The 15,443-nt window shown below is 41.1% G+C and overlaps 1 protein-coding gene across 1 annotated transcript in view; it reads right to left on the bottom strand.

Annotated features, from left to right (window-relative positions):
* TAX1BP1 (Tax1 binding protein 1) overlaps positions 1–15,443 on the bottom strand; it is a 38,672-nt gene that overhangs the window by 22,427 nt on the left and 802 nt on the right. The window contains exons 2-5 of the mRNA XM_078860427.1: positions 10,110–10,300; positions 3,531–3,633; positions 2,892–3,079; positions 946–1,104 (exon numbers count right to left, since the gene is read on the bottom strand). Of these exons, the coding sequence (XP_078716553.1) occupies positions 946–1,104; positions 2,892–3,079; positions 3,531–3,633; positions 10,110–10,289 (630 nt within the window). The 5' untranslated portion in view covers positions 10,290–10,300. The remainder of the gene's footprint in view (positions 1–945; positions 1,105–2,891; positions 3,080–3,530; positions 3,634–10,109; positions 10,301–15,443) is intronic.

Genomic DNA, 15,443 nt, shown 5'->3' with positions numbered 1-15,443 from the left:
AGCAATCGTTCCATATTTCAACCGGGTAATTTAACTGGTCTTTCAGGATTAATTTATATTTGTATTGCACGATCGATACACCTTTAAGGTGGCTAAATGGTCAATTTAAAAAGAAGAATAAAGCCAGGAATTTAATATCAACAGTATAACCCACTCCAGAGGGCAATGATTCAATGTGTAAACACAGTGCTCTGCTGAGGTACGACAGCTGAAAATAGAATTGGATTTCTAAACTGAAATGATGTCACCCAGCCCCCAGAGATGAAAAGGTCATTTTTTATTCCAATGCAAACCGTCAAACGTCCTCTGTCAAGCACTAAAAGAGAAATGGATTACTCACACGTGGCACACTGGTATGCCAGGCAAACTATACATGGCTGTGGCCTTTAATTAGGTTTATTTTGCCTCATTATCTTGTCAGCTACATGTAAGCAATGCACTTGAGATCCAGTATTGGCTGTTTATGCAGTGGCTATTTTTTTTGCACAGCAAGAACACAGCCACGATGAAGGTTATTAACCCTGCAGTAAGGTAGTGTCTGCACACGCACACACCCATGCGCAGGGCTTAATTTCTCTCTGAATATTTTCTGGGTCGCTGGCAAGACTGGAGTAGTCATGTGCCTAGCAGACAGTGAGAGACATACTGCATGTGGTGTGCAAAGAGCTTACTTTTTCCACGAATCTGGCTACGACTGGAGTAGGCACGCAACGTATAGCCATTGCGAGAGGTATTCTGGATGTGGTCGGGCACGTGTGTAAATATTTTCCGCGTGAACGACCTGGACCGACTCAACCGAAATGAATCCTTGCTCGTGCATCCCCAAAGAAAACTGCGGCAAAATATTTCCCGAAATGGCGCGTCCGCATTCATCACCGAAATGCCAATGTAAAAAAAAAATATCCAGCCAGAGCACCATGAATGTTGAATGATTGGCACTCATACCGTGTAGCGGCTCTGCAAAGCGCAGTCCTCCTTGCGCCGCCCATCCAGCTCCTCAGAGAGCTGCTTGATTTTCTCATTCATGCCAGTCACTTCGGCCTCCATATCAGATTTAGCTTGGCTCAGCTCCTTATACTGGCGCTGCACCTCCTCCAAGGAATTCTATCAGACAGCACGTCTTGTTAGTGGTACGAACCTTTTGTTTGGGCAACATTTGTACAAGTTAACTTCTCACACGAACTCTAAAAAAAAAAACGCTAAAGCTTTTTAAACGGTTATCATGCCACGCGGAATGTCTGAGTTTTTCTCCTCCCAAATCGACAAGGTTATTTTCGAATACCTATTGCGTTTTTAGGAGTGAACCTCTCTTCTTGCCACTTCTGGTCGCATTCTTTAAAGGGCTATTGTGAAATCTATGCAGTCCCTACTCTATCGTTTAATATTCAGTGTGGAACACCGGGCCATCTGCTTCTTGCTTTGCTGTCAGCAGTATTGTAAGTGTTTATGGAGAGATGATGGGCCTTGTCAGGCAGCAGGAAAATGTCACCTGCCATCGCACGCTCCTTCTGCTCTGCCATCTGGGGCTAATAGAAACACCTTATCTGGCTCAGCCCTGCCGAGCGCACACATTTATTCCTAAAAGCCAGCGTTGCTCTCCATCACTTTCGCTAAATACAACTGGAATTAAAGGTTACCGAAAGCCCTACTCTTCAAGCACGGCAATTGTAAACGTAAAGAGCAATAACAGTTCTACGAAGTGGCTGGGTGGGGCTCAGGGGTCATAACATGAAGCTGGCAACACTTAGAAACTTGGGTTTGAATTTGGGTTTCAGCCACCTGTGATAAAACTGGCTTCTCGAGTGCAGCGAGTAGATGGTTACCTAATGATAGCACATATTACATTTGGTTTTTCAGTTTGTTATGCTTAATCCTACTTCTAGATTTAAAATGTAGGTATTACTGACATGTAATGAAGAATATTTCGAGAGGATGAAAAAGTGTGCTCTTCAGTGTGGCTAATTTAGGTTTATTCAAGTGACTAGGGAAGTAGTCACGTGGCATCTTCTAGGGCTGTTTCATGTTTTTAGTTGAAAAGTTTAAAAGGCAAACTATACATCACTAGCGGGAAGTACCTGGCGTTGCCCGGGGGAAAAATATATTTAAAAACATTCTCTCAAAAACATAACATATACATACACAAATAATAAGTGATAAATTGTTAATTTAACTCCTTTACATTTGACGGATGGGAAAAAGAAATTGCGATTTATTGGTCGGGGGGCTTATTGCGTCGTACGTGTAGTTTGTTGAAATGTAAAGCCAGCAGTTTGAGAGTTAAATGCGTCACAACAGACAGACATAAAATTACTTTTATAGGTAAGATACTATTATTTAAAATAATCTATACTTCGAGTTTCCTCGCTGGTTGCTTGCTGGACTCCTCTCCATTAACAATGACTCTGTTGTTAGAAGGCTGGCTAAACAGGAATTTTCCGCGAAACAAACACCGAGTTGAAACGATGGAAGAAGTTCGGAAGACATTACAGTGACACCAGGTGGAAGTAACAAATACAGAAGATGGACACGATTCATTTAAAATTACTCTAACTTTTCAACTTGTGCTATTAATGTAATTATGTTGCCAAAATATACTTTAAATTCCAGAAAATATATAAAAAAACAATACATATTATCTTATCATTTTAGTACGTAATATGTTTTTATTACTTTCAGTGCTCCGAGTATTAAAACTACAGCTGTCTCCTATTTTCTGTTGTAGAGCAACGGCTTCTCTATTCGCAAGAATCATAATAAAAACACATGTCGAGGAGTGTGTAAACAACATTTTGCTAACAACATTGCCCCTCCTTGTAGCCTTGCCAGCTGCACGAAAAGACTGTGTTGTCCCATCGAGGTGATGATGATGATGACGACGAAGGGTTCGTTACCTTCAGCTGAGCGGCCTTGGAGGTGACAACAAGGATGTCGGATTCACCCTCAGTCTCCAGGGTGAAGAGCTCATCGGACTCGGAGGAGTTGCGGAACTGAAACGGCGTGCTGGCTCCGCGGATCTCGCCATTGCTCGTGACATAGCACAGCTGGTAGAACTCGCCGTCGTCTTTCGGCAAGTAATACGCTGGCAGGGGGGTCGAAAGGTCACAAGGTCGCAAGTGGCGATAAACGTAATGTAGAGGTGTGCGTGCGTGCAGCACCTTGTGTCAAATGCTTGCTGGATGAAGGCTTCCCCCCATGCCGTGCGGGTGGACAAGGCGGAGATTAATAACACATTTTAAAAGACCAACTGCAAATTACAATTGCTTATTGATTTAATAGTCGCCGTTGCTTTTCGGTGCAATATTATTATCCTGATTGATTAGAAATGAACACATTAGCATACAAATGTGAAATGCTGTAATTCGTTTTAACCTGATAATTGCCCAAATTGGCTTTAAATAAAGGATTAAAATGATTGGTTGCTATATTTAATGCAAATCAGTAAACATCATGGATCAAGCGCAGTGGAAAAAGACGTAACACCGGAGGGAGCAATGTTCGTTGATGCCAGCACGGAAGGCGTTAATGCTCACCTTGGAAAATGAGATGCTGCTCCGAGCCGAGGCTGGTCTGAGTAGAGCTCGGCACTGGGGCCCACAGAAAGGTGAAGTAGTCACGTGGAGTACGCCAGCCGACCTACACACACACACGCAAGGCTGGGAGTGTCACTCAGTCCACCCTGCTGGGCTAAATCGCCCAAAATGGGAACTGCGCAATGAGGATGACAGACGAGAGATGATGCCCTCTGGTCTGCATGATAGTATGATCAACAAGCTAAATTTCCATATGTATATTTTTTTTCCAATTGTTTAATTTTAGTTCAATTGTTATTTGAAGTGTACTATCGGTCGTTATCAAGTCATGAGATGAAGTGACTGCTCAGAACTCTTGCCAGAGCATTGCATTATTCAGTGTTGAAAAATGACTTGTGGAAAGTGACATCGCAGAACTACTTCTGAGATCCATTCAAGTGACCTCTCATCCACATTTGGCGGTACCACTGTATCGCCCGTCCTGCTCGAGATGTTCGTTGCATTGCGTTAAAACCAAAAGCAGAATTTAAATTCTAAGAGCTGGATTTGTTTGCCACATTATGAAAACCAGATTCAATTCAATAGATTTTTGCACCATCATTGGTGACTTGGTCTGAGTCTATTAAGTCACTGCAATTGAGAACCCAGATGAATCACAGGAGGCTATACTACAGACATGTGGACATGTGCCCCTAACCATTTCAACCAACTGTTCATGATTAATAAAATCAATAACTTTCTTTACACATTCTATTCTGAACTTACAAGTTGCTTTATTATTTAGAATTTTCATAAATTCTCAGCATCCCGCACATGCAACTAGTGTAACACGTGTGCTCATTTGAATGTAAAAAAAAATAATCAGGGCAGGAAAATAATCATCAGTTTGTGCAGCTATTAGGAAATTTAGTCATCTGACACTGAACAAAAGGCAGCCCAATAGTCATTGTACATGCAGCACTAATACTAATAATATACATGCTCACAGGGTTTGTGGTGATAAACAAATTCCCCAAGTGGAACAACCGATCCTTAAAACTATAAGGACAGCACTCTCTTTATAAGCACTAAGGGAAGTGTCATCTATAAATAGCACAGAATAACTTGTTAAGCAGATTGAGACACCGTGAGCAGGAGGGAGCTCATGTGATGGCCGTGTGTGCCCGGTTTGTTACAGTTCTGGGAATGACCAGCTTTGGCAATGAACGTGAATTGCACAGAGGCGCTTTCTTTCAGTCCGTCATTACTTTTGCGTTTTATGTACGAGGCATCGCGGGCCTTAATCCACTGAAAGGATACTGACCGTAACAGGTTAAGAAGGATGGGTTTTTGCTGCACTTAAATTCCGTATATACAAAGCAAACCTCAGCAGTGTAATACTATTCCGCTGTCTTCAGGTGGCAGCAAATACCTATATATTAACGGCAAATACACAAGCAACACCGAACAGAAGGAACTCTACCAGTCAGAACCAGAACTGGAGGGCTCGATAACCTATAAACTGAAGCATTCGGTGCACAACACATGTTTACAGTGGGGAAATACTCTACCGTAAACATGTAATGAGTCACCCCTACCGCGATTCTATGATCTTGTGACAATTTGATGTAACGATCACATGGTGAATGCAGGGAGAAACTGCAGAATTTAACGCAAATGATAATGTACAGAATATATAGTGGTGCGACTGCATAGGACCTGTTATAAAAATCTATGGAATAATTCTTGAACAATCGCATGTGCAGCCCATGACAGACATCCAGCATTGCATTGACAAAGAGCTGTATGCATGTAGAACTTCTTTCGCAACGTACACAGCCAATGGTGCTAATTGAAGGTGTGGCTGTAACTTATTATTATTGTTGGTATGAATCTCTGGAGCTCGATCTAGCAGATTACCCTTCAGCCCAGTGGCGTGATCAAGCAATTACAGGGCCAAACCTTTACCTGCTGGATTCTTAGTGATAGAAATCCCCAAAAATACACTGGACAAAACAAATCCTTACAAAGATAATTCAATGCATGTACCATGAGAGTAATGCTCTTTTTTAATTGATTAATTATTCATTCATACTAGCTTGTTTTCCCGTCCAAGGACAGGTGCATATTGCAGTAAATGTGAAATATTCAATAGAAAAATTGTTCAGCTCATGATTATTAATGAGGGGGGTGGGTTGCCCCATGTGGAGGGACGTCACCCGCCAATGGTTATTGTGGAGGGGTGCGGCATGTGGAGTGACGTCACCCGCTCATGATTATTAATGAGGGGAGGGGTGTGGCATGTGGAGTGACGTCACCCGCTCATGATTATTAATGAGGGGAGGGGTGCGGCATGTGGAGTGACGTCACCCGCTCATGATTATTAATGAGGGGAGGGGTGCAGCATGTGGAGTGCGCGACCTTCTTGTGCGTTGGTGTAAATTTCCACGCGGGCATGAATATTAATGGATCGGGGGGAATCTTTTGCAGTGACGTCACACACGATGTAGCACTGTGCTGCGTAGATAAATGTTTTACCGTCTCTTTCTGTAAAGAAACGTCATATTTGAAGCGGTTTTGCGGAATAAATTATTAAATTCAGCTCGACCTTCCTCTGCGTGAGTGCAAAAATCCCACTCATGAATATTAATGAGGGGGGGGGGTGGGCCTCATGTTGAGTGACGTCACGTGCAGGACACAGATTCTTGGCTCATGAGATTAGTAATTTAACTTTACACTAACCAGCTCGACCCGGGGTCGCGATTAGAATGAAGAGAAAATTCTGTCCCGTTTGTTACACCTCATTGTTTATCCTTTGTTCTGTCTCTAATGTAAAGTTTGTTTGCTCTATTGACCTAAATGTAACATGAGCATTAGTTGTCATAAATTGTACATAACCAATTCTCATGTGCATGATTTGATGCATGTATTGTAAGCATTACAATCGATTTATAAATTAGTGAATACCAGTCCCTCCAGAAAAACGCGGAGTTTTTTGGTGATTGTTGCGGGCAAAAATCGTTGATTATGCGGCACGTTTTCTTAAAAAATGCGATGGAATATGCGGGATATTTATGCAATTTTATGCGATTAAATTGCGGGAACTTGCAAAAATTGCGGGAACTTGCAAAAATTGCGGGAACTTGCAAAAACTGCGGTTTGATGAAAAAGAGAAAAAAAAGTTATTCCCCCAACACCCTATTCACTAGGCTACTACTTTAATGTAAAGAGTCATTTCTTATTACTTCCTATGATAAGCAAGCATACTACATCACAGAAAGTGCTGGGAATATTTAAGTTCTCATCTTGTTTTATTTCAGACCTTAACAAACAGATGGCTCAAACTTACAAAACATTGAGTCGAACAAGTTCTGTAGCTTTACAAAATGAATATGCTACAACTTCTGTAAAAATGAATAAATAAAATATTAAAAAATAAAATGTGTGCTTCCTGTTTTACAGAGGTAGCTATGCAAAATAATTTGCCCCCACTGTCATGTAACACACTGGGGAACTGCTTTGCGCGGTCTTTTGCGCTTATGTTTGTTGGCAAATGAGAAAGATTTGCGGGATTCATCATGGTTTCATTGGCATCGCGGGGTTTGCAGCTTTTCAATGATGTCGCGTAATGAGTGACGTCACTTCATAACGTTCCCATGGCAACAGGGGAAATGGCTGCGCTTGTGTGAAGTAAACGGAACATTTTTCAACTTTCTGCTAAGATATATGTGACTTTTTGCAACGAAAATGCGGGGATTATGAAATCATGCAAGCCCGCATATTTTGCGCGCGGAAATCTGCAATTTATGCGCGAAAGTGCGGCGTATTTGAAAAAACGCGCCCCCCGCATAAATATGCAGACTTTGGCTGATTTTGCGTGAAATCTTGCGATCGCATAATCGCGTTTTTCTGGAGGGACTGGAATACATACATCGTTGCATATCCAGTGATGAAGATGACTAGTTTCAGCAATTAAGCTGATGGTTGCGAGAACACTAACAAAGAAACCTATTATTCTTTGGGTCTTTCGGTTGAACCTATCTATGTCACTTTACCGAAAGACCCAAAGAATATGAATTCCTGCAGCCACGAAAGCTTTAAGTCAAGATTTAAAGAAACCTATTGATTTTTTTTACACCGAACTAATAATATAATGCTGATTACAGGTTGGGAGGTCATAACCTTGCATTGTCTGTTGATGAGGCAAGCAAGAAATCTCGAATTTGAAGAATGTGGTGTTGAGTCCATTATAGCTTAGCAAGGTTTGCCAACATAATGCTGTTGTAAGCAGTTTGCTTTCAAAACCTGTTTGATGCAAAGTTCACAGCAGTGCATATTTGACATTGTCGTGTGCCTGCAAATGCACACAGCAATGTACCTTGACCAGAAAGTATACAATGTGTAACATTCTCAGAGTTGTGGACTAAGATATATATTTTATTGTGTAAAAAGTGTGGGCCTATGACCAAATCACCCTCAAGTGTGCACTATCTTGTAAACTCTCGGCAGCTAAGCAAAGTTTAGCCTGGATAGTGCTTGGATGGGCAACAAAACCACACACAAAACTAGTTGTTATAGGCTCCTGCAAGGCTACGTGGTGGGCAGCAGAGGGCAGTGCCACAAAGTTCAACGTTGTGCTCTCCTTCTATCCTCCAACGTCTATGCTTCCCACCTTGACCAAGCCCGCACTGACCATCGTAGTGAAGTGTGTGTGTGGTTAAATAACCCCCATGACCCACGAATCATGAAGCCTTCTTCCAGCAGTGAATTGGCAAACGGGCTATACATGTAGACATATTGCAATTTATTGACCATGATTTCTTTACGGATAAAAGTCACGAGTGTTTTAAAGAGAGAGCACCAAAATACACTGAGAACGTTAACCGACATATACAGGGCTTTTGAAAAACACAATAAAATGGAGCAAAGTTCAACCCTTGGCTCTTTCCTAACTATTCGTAAATGACGGAACATTCAGTTCCCTTTCCAAGGCAATCTGTGTAGATGCTGACTCACATGAATGAGAATGACACATTTAAAAGCATTATAAGATATTTTTCAAGACTCAAATGCATTTCCAAGACTGCATCCACGTAACATATTATTATAATACTGCATACTAGATCAAAGCAACTAAGTCTGAACATGGTAGTACAGCAACGGATTGTTGAATGCATCAGTGAGGCACTGTTAACTTCTCTTACACGTGGGTTTTCTCCACATACTCAGGTTTCCTCCCACATGCCAAACATTCATAAATGGAATATCAGCAATCTCCCACGGTCCCATGTTGCAACAATGTGTCTAGCCAATGCACACCAGCTGACCTCATCCCTCCATCTTGCGGTAGTCATACTCTCAGGCATGTTCCACACTAGCAACCATTCCAACGTGTAAGTGACCATTATTTAGCTTGTATTTATCTTGAGCGTAAGTTTTCCCAATTATTAACTTTTTTATTGAATGTAATCCATGTCCATTGCTTGTTACGACTGCCATCAGTGAATCAGTTGACATTTATGAAAGATTTTACGAACCAAAGTCTAAATAAAACTATTGAGGAATGACAAAAAAAAACAATAATATAAACCTACATGGAGATTGCACAAAGAAACACTTTCAACTGTGTGAAATTAAAGTAATATTAGATGCTTTACAAAACATTGGACTGGTAAAATATAGACAAATAACATAAATGGAAAATCCATAATATTGTATGTACCTGACTCAAAGACACTAAGAGTAGGAGGCACTCTGTTTATTAAACGGCCTTAACAGTTAACGCTTGGTAACTAGGGTCCCCAGTCAGGGCAGCTGGTAGACTGCCTGACTGGCCACGCCGAGAGGATGAAGACGGAGATGACGGTGAAGACTCCAGCAGCACGACGGGGATCCCCCCACTCCAAACGACAGCCCCGAGCTCCCCTCCCGGGGCCCCTCTTATACTGTCGTGGCCTGGCTCCGCCCCCGGCAACGCCCCCTTCTGGAACCTACTAGCGGGTTCTCAATGTGCCCCTTCCGTAATCTTTCCCCTACATCCCTCTCTGGTCTATCACGTGACCTTCTGTCAGTCGGGGCTGCTGCAAGCTGCAGTTCCCCTTCCCTGCCAGCAGCCAGCACTATGCTGCTACGTGACCGATTCTATGTCACTACATACCGAAACATCTCACATGTGGGTAATGACAATATAACAGTTTGGAAGCTGCATTACTTTTGCTTCAGTGAGTCATGTTTAAATAATCTATTTTGTTTAAAGTTTAAGTGTCATAAGCAAAAGGGTGAAAAATCAACAGGGTAAATAAAAAACAATTGACTTTCTTTATATTTGATGCAGTAGAATGCAGTGAATGTGTTTTCAGTCAAAACAAGCTGCACATGACAAATGCCATCCAATTTGCTGGCAGTCATAATCGGAAGCCTACTGTAAAAACAATGCAATTATCACAAGGCACAACATCAGTAAAAGCGATGATTAAAACAAAAGTAAATTTTTGGAAAACAGTAAGGTATTCAACATACTTTAATTGAAATAATTAGAGTAATTCCTCCTATTTCTTAAAAAAACATCTAGTGCGGGAAAAACTCACACAACCCCCTCACCTTGAAGATGCCAACCCAGTCCTTGGAGTGTGGCTGAATGTGCTGCGTGAGTGTGTAGCGACACTCAAGGTGTGTGTCGGGTGGGTATGCCTGGGCCACGTTGTGGAAAATGACGTGTGAGAAGCTGTACGGCTCGAGATTTCCGTCGCCCACAGGAGGTGTCTGCACCAATTCGGCCATGGTGTAAAACTCTGCGAAAAGAACGGCACAAAATAGAGCGACGGTCACAAATCATGCTCACGTTGGGTTTTTGTTGAAGTATTGTAATACTTATGAGAAAAGGATAGGTGGATTATGCTAATTATGGTTGTCTACATTACTGTAATGGGGAAACCTACAATGCAACGTGCCATTTAATAGCATAACGTTCAATACAAATTAGTTTATTTAGTGATACATTTTGATTATTTAAGGATTTGTCTATTACTCAAGAGACCAATTAAAAACATTATTCATCTGGAATGTTTTTTTATTAAATTGTTATCTGGTCTTTATGTGCTCTGAAGAAAGGTAATTGGTTAAAAAGTCACTTATTAGATTTTTATTTTAAGGCAGTGTTATTGACGCATATGTTCAGTGTTTTGATATTTGTATTTGTATACAACTGCCAACGCAGAATCACCATCTTCTTATCATATGTCATGCTTAATATTGAAAACATCCTTCTAAAAGAGCCATGTTTTGATGGCTCACTCAAGACAAGACAGACACAATTTGAAGAGGATAAATGTATATGATTTGATGTCGCCAGCCAGACAGGTTAGCAAGTTCCCTGGAAATTAAGATTATTAGGTGCAAATCCACAATCACATCATTATAAATTCACAGGTTGCAAAATAAATACATCTTATTGTATATTGCATTGAGGTGTGGTCGTATTCAAGATATGTATAAAAACAAATTGTGTTACAATGTAAGGAGTTCCTCTGCAGGAAGCCAGTCCAGTTTTTGTTCCACTGCAAGTGTGACATGGTCATATTTCCTGACTGCAGATTTATCGAGTAGCATTTTGAACTTGCTGCAATGCAGACACCACCATGAATGGCACTGTGATAGTCTAGATGGAATTGAATTAAAGAGTTAGTTATTACAAAATAAAATGTGGCTTTTGTTTATTTGGAATACGAAACACAAAAGTGCAAAACGATTATTTTGGGCATACCTGCCTCAGCTAACACAAGTCTAAAGCTTTAATTTTGATTAAAACAAAAAGTTACAAGTTACTGTGAGGGTAGACCATGATAACATTCCAGTGAAGCCGCTCCCATGTTTCAATTCGTCAACGTGGTGGCATCACTAAAGCGCTAACTTTAGTTTAATATTATCGTTCACAAAACTTCAAACTCATATTCTTTGGTTCTTTCGGTAAAGTCACGTAGGTGAAAAAATAAAATAGAAATAAATAAATCACGACGTTTCGATTGCAACACAAGCAATCATCATGTGTGACAACCACAGCAAGAATTTTTTTTTACTGAAGTGGGAGAGATGCCTGGACAGCCAAGGGCACACCTTAGATACACCTCTAAAATATCTTCGTTTTTTGCATTGCATTCCCTTAAAGCTGTAAGTTAAATACAATTCTCATAAATAAATAAAAACTACTGAAGTTACAATACAATCACATTAAGCCTGCCACTAACCTGTGTGCAAAGTAAATGCCACTCTGTTCTACTTTAGGAAGATTGTATCCCAAGCTTGCATATCAGCCATAATGCCGGACTCTACTGTATTCTAACTATAGCACACTCAAAGTAATGTTTCAACAGCAGTGTATTTGCATAGTTACGAATGCCTGCTATGATAGGTACTACATGAACATGATGTGGATCAACCGCTATGAACAATCATACCATTTTCATTCAAGGGACTTCACAACTAAGCACAATGCCTTTTTGGAAGCAGCAAACTTCTGATTGACTGACAATGCCTGCAATATTGTTCTGTACTTTTGACTTGCTTGTAATGTTTTTGTTGTGCATGTAACAATTGAGCCATATAAAATACAGCTGGCTGGATGGCTCAGATGTCCAAGTGATGAGCTGGAACTTTAAGATGCAGTACTTTCTACAGTCCATAATACAGTTTTTTTTGGGTTAGATCACGTAAATATATAAATGTGTAATTAAACCCGCTACCACCCGACAGGGCCATTTAGTAAGGTTTGCCACGTAAACAGAACATGCAAATTCGTTACTATGTATGCGATATAACCCAAAAAACCTGCGTCATGGATAAAATTGATCGTGAAAGCCTAGATGTTAAACGGATTTACTGCAGTGTTACTTAAAAAGAGGAAGAAACGCTAGTTTCAGTTCAAGTTCATTTATTAGGTATAGCCCTGTGAGCCATTCGGCTCTTGAATACAGTATTAGTATATCAACACTATGCAGTGACCTGCTGCAGAGGTTGTATTGTTATTCGGATATAATTTTACCCAGGAAAGCTGTATTGAGTCTCAAGAGGGTCCTGTCTTGTGGCGTTTGGCCAGTTATTTTGTTTTATGTCTTTCGTAAAGCGTGAAACTGAAGTGCCCAGAAAAAACCCAACATAAAGAGGGAACCATACTCTTTGGTTCTTTCGATAAAATCACGTAGGTAGAAAAAAAGAGGGAATATCACAAAAATGTTTGAAATACAGCCAAGCTTGGCTGTATGCCATTCCTGGCCACCTTGAAGCCAAAGTTGGTTTGTGAGTTTCAGAAACGTCCCTGCATGAGCCATCGACCGTTGCCTCTAAAACGGCGCATTATGAAACGTGCAGAACAATGGCACTGTGAGTAGCATGCTTCGAGATGAACCCAGCAACCTCAGTTGCATTTTTGACCGTGGCTACCATCAGTGGTGAATATCTGAACCAGTTCTGGGCTGTACCTTCACCAACCCGCATTGACCAGTGTAGGTGAAGCATGGTCAAACAACCACCAAGGTCAACATGTGGAAGGCCTTCTCGTCCAGTCGTGGAACAACGTATGTGAAAAGATAACTTGAAGTGTATTTATTGGTAAATCTCATGTGAGGCTTAGTAAAGTGAAAGGTTACCTTCTCATAATCCATCTGTGAGATTATAAACTACGGCATTGCTTCATGCTCATTTATATATTATCATACTGAACTCAAATTCCTTGGCAAAGTACCAAACTAAAACTGTACAGCTAATTTACATTTATATGTTTGAGTAAACTGTTTTACAACACATTTAAATGGTTAAATGATACAAGTACTAGCAAGAAAATTCATAAGTAATGTATTGTAACTGCAGTAGATATAGTTTGCTCCTCTCCACAACCTCCTCAATCCCTGCAAAAAGTAAGTTTTTTTTATATTCTGCTGCTCCCAGTCAAGAATTTATTTCCCTTCGCTGGCACTTGAATTTTTCTGTCTTTTCTGCTTCCCTTCACTCTGCTTTATTTAAATGTATACAGTACATAATTGTCAATCCACTGTTCCATTAAGGCCTCCCCCATGTTGGTCCTGGGGTTATTTAACCATACTACATGACACTTTAAGCACGTGTTGATAGAGCAAGACTTATTCACAATTCACTCGCCAGTGATGTTAGTGGTGGGCTAGAATTGAACTAAACACTGTACCACCACTTCCCGCATTGTAATGTACCACGTGGTTTATATTGTTGCCATATTGGAATTGATCCTAACCTAACCCTGATGAGTGGGTGTAAAACATGTATCAAATTATATTGAGCTTAAGCTGCATCCACTAGAGGCCACTACATTCACCACAATGGGTTGGTGTCAATCGTTAAACCCACACTGATAACATTACACACGATAATGGAGAAACCTTTGGACTTTGACTCCAATACCTGTGCTTATGCACACACAAATAATTGGTTACCACATCTCTGAATATAATGATGCACTAATTAAGTCTTGTAAATATGGGACGTAATGCTTTCATGTATGCCATTATGTAGTATCACTGTACCACTGTGTGCTTGCTAGAGTGGCTAATTATGTGAGGGGTTAGGGGTGAAAGCTAGGGCCCTAAATACTACCTCCACACAAGGCCGTTTGACCTCTTAAAATTTACATGGCGTAATGACGAATGGCCAACTCTGATTGCCACCTAAAATTTCATAACCAAATTTCTGGATGTGATATATTCAAACGTCAAGTGGTCTCTCATCTCAAATGTACGTTGTCATGGGCCTGTGGTGGAATTTCTGCATTTCTACAACAGTGGCCAGTGTATCCATAAGACAATCCCTGTTGATTTCACACAAAGTGATGCTCATTTGATGTACCCTGGAGAGATGTCTGCTAACTCACGATAGAGAGATCTGAACCTATGAACTGTCTGTTGAACTTCTTTTGCACGGTGCTAATCGGAGGTGCGGAATCTTCCCTATGGGAGTCCAGTATTTTAAACTTAGTGGCACTCGGTTTGATTTAATCAACATTCTCTATGTAGTCAGGCTACGGTCTATTGCGATGGAATGTCATCCTATTCCAGTGTCATCTGGAATAGGAGACGTGTCGTTCTCTTGATTGTGTAATGAGCACGTACACGTCGATCACTTGTGTCATTTCACTGCAGCACGAGAGCGTCCACAGCTGCGCGGGTTATTTTTCCGCACTTGGTCATGCTGGTCATTGTGGTGAACGCGAGGCGCACAAGGCATGGCATCATAGAATCACAATTTGGTAGCAATGTCTAGCAATTTTCTGATTCAGTGCAGCAGAGACCGAGTCTCAAGGCTGAACAGATGATCTGTAAGTTTCACAAGTCTCTCTACTTAATCCACCAATCATTGCCTCCAAAGCGCTAGATCACAGACGTCCGCCATCACGATGACATCTGTAAGGCTGTTATAAAAACGAGATACTGTACAAGTATGCATTGCATTGCATATGGATGTGGAGTCCCTTTAAAGTGCACCCAGAAAATAAGTTAGCCTTCAATCAATCCACTACGGGACGAAGAAGGCCTCCCCAGGTCTTCCGGCCATTTGAGTTGGTCAATAGAGGTTGGTGAAAGGTTAGTAGAGGAATGGTTCAGATAAGATCCGCCAAGCGTGTTAGCCGTGAGCGGGAATCGCTCGAACTCAGGTGGTCGGGTTCATAGTGCACTGCGTCATCGCAAGCTAAACGTACTGCGCACGTCCGTAACGGCCATAAAGAGAGAGAGGCGCATACGCAGTTTGAACCTACTCAAAACAGCGCACGATCGAGAGACGCAGCAGACACAATAGTACATACATACAAACAAACACACATCTATATATAATAATAAGGGAGAAAATTATTAAGTCAAAGGAAAATGCCGCAATTGGGGATGTAAAGGCACTTGTTAATCTTGGGCCTCTTCCTAC

This window comes from Lampetra fluviatilis, chromosome 10, assembly GCF_964198595.1.
Source record: "Lampetra fluviatilis chromosome 10, kcLamFluv1.1, whole genome shotgun sequence".
NCBI classification, from domain to species: domain Eukaryota; kingdom Metazoa; phylum Chordata; class Hyperoartia; order Petromyzontiformes; family Petromyzontidae; genus Lampetra; species Lampetra fluviatilis.
The sequence above is the reverse complement of the archived record's forward strand: the minus strand, read 5'-3'. Positions and strand labels throughout refer to the sequence as shown.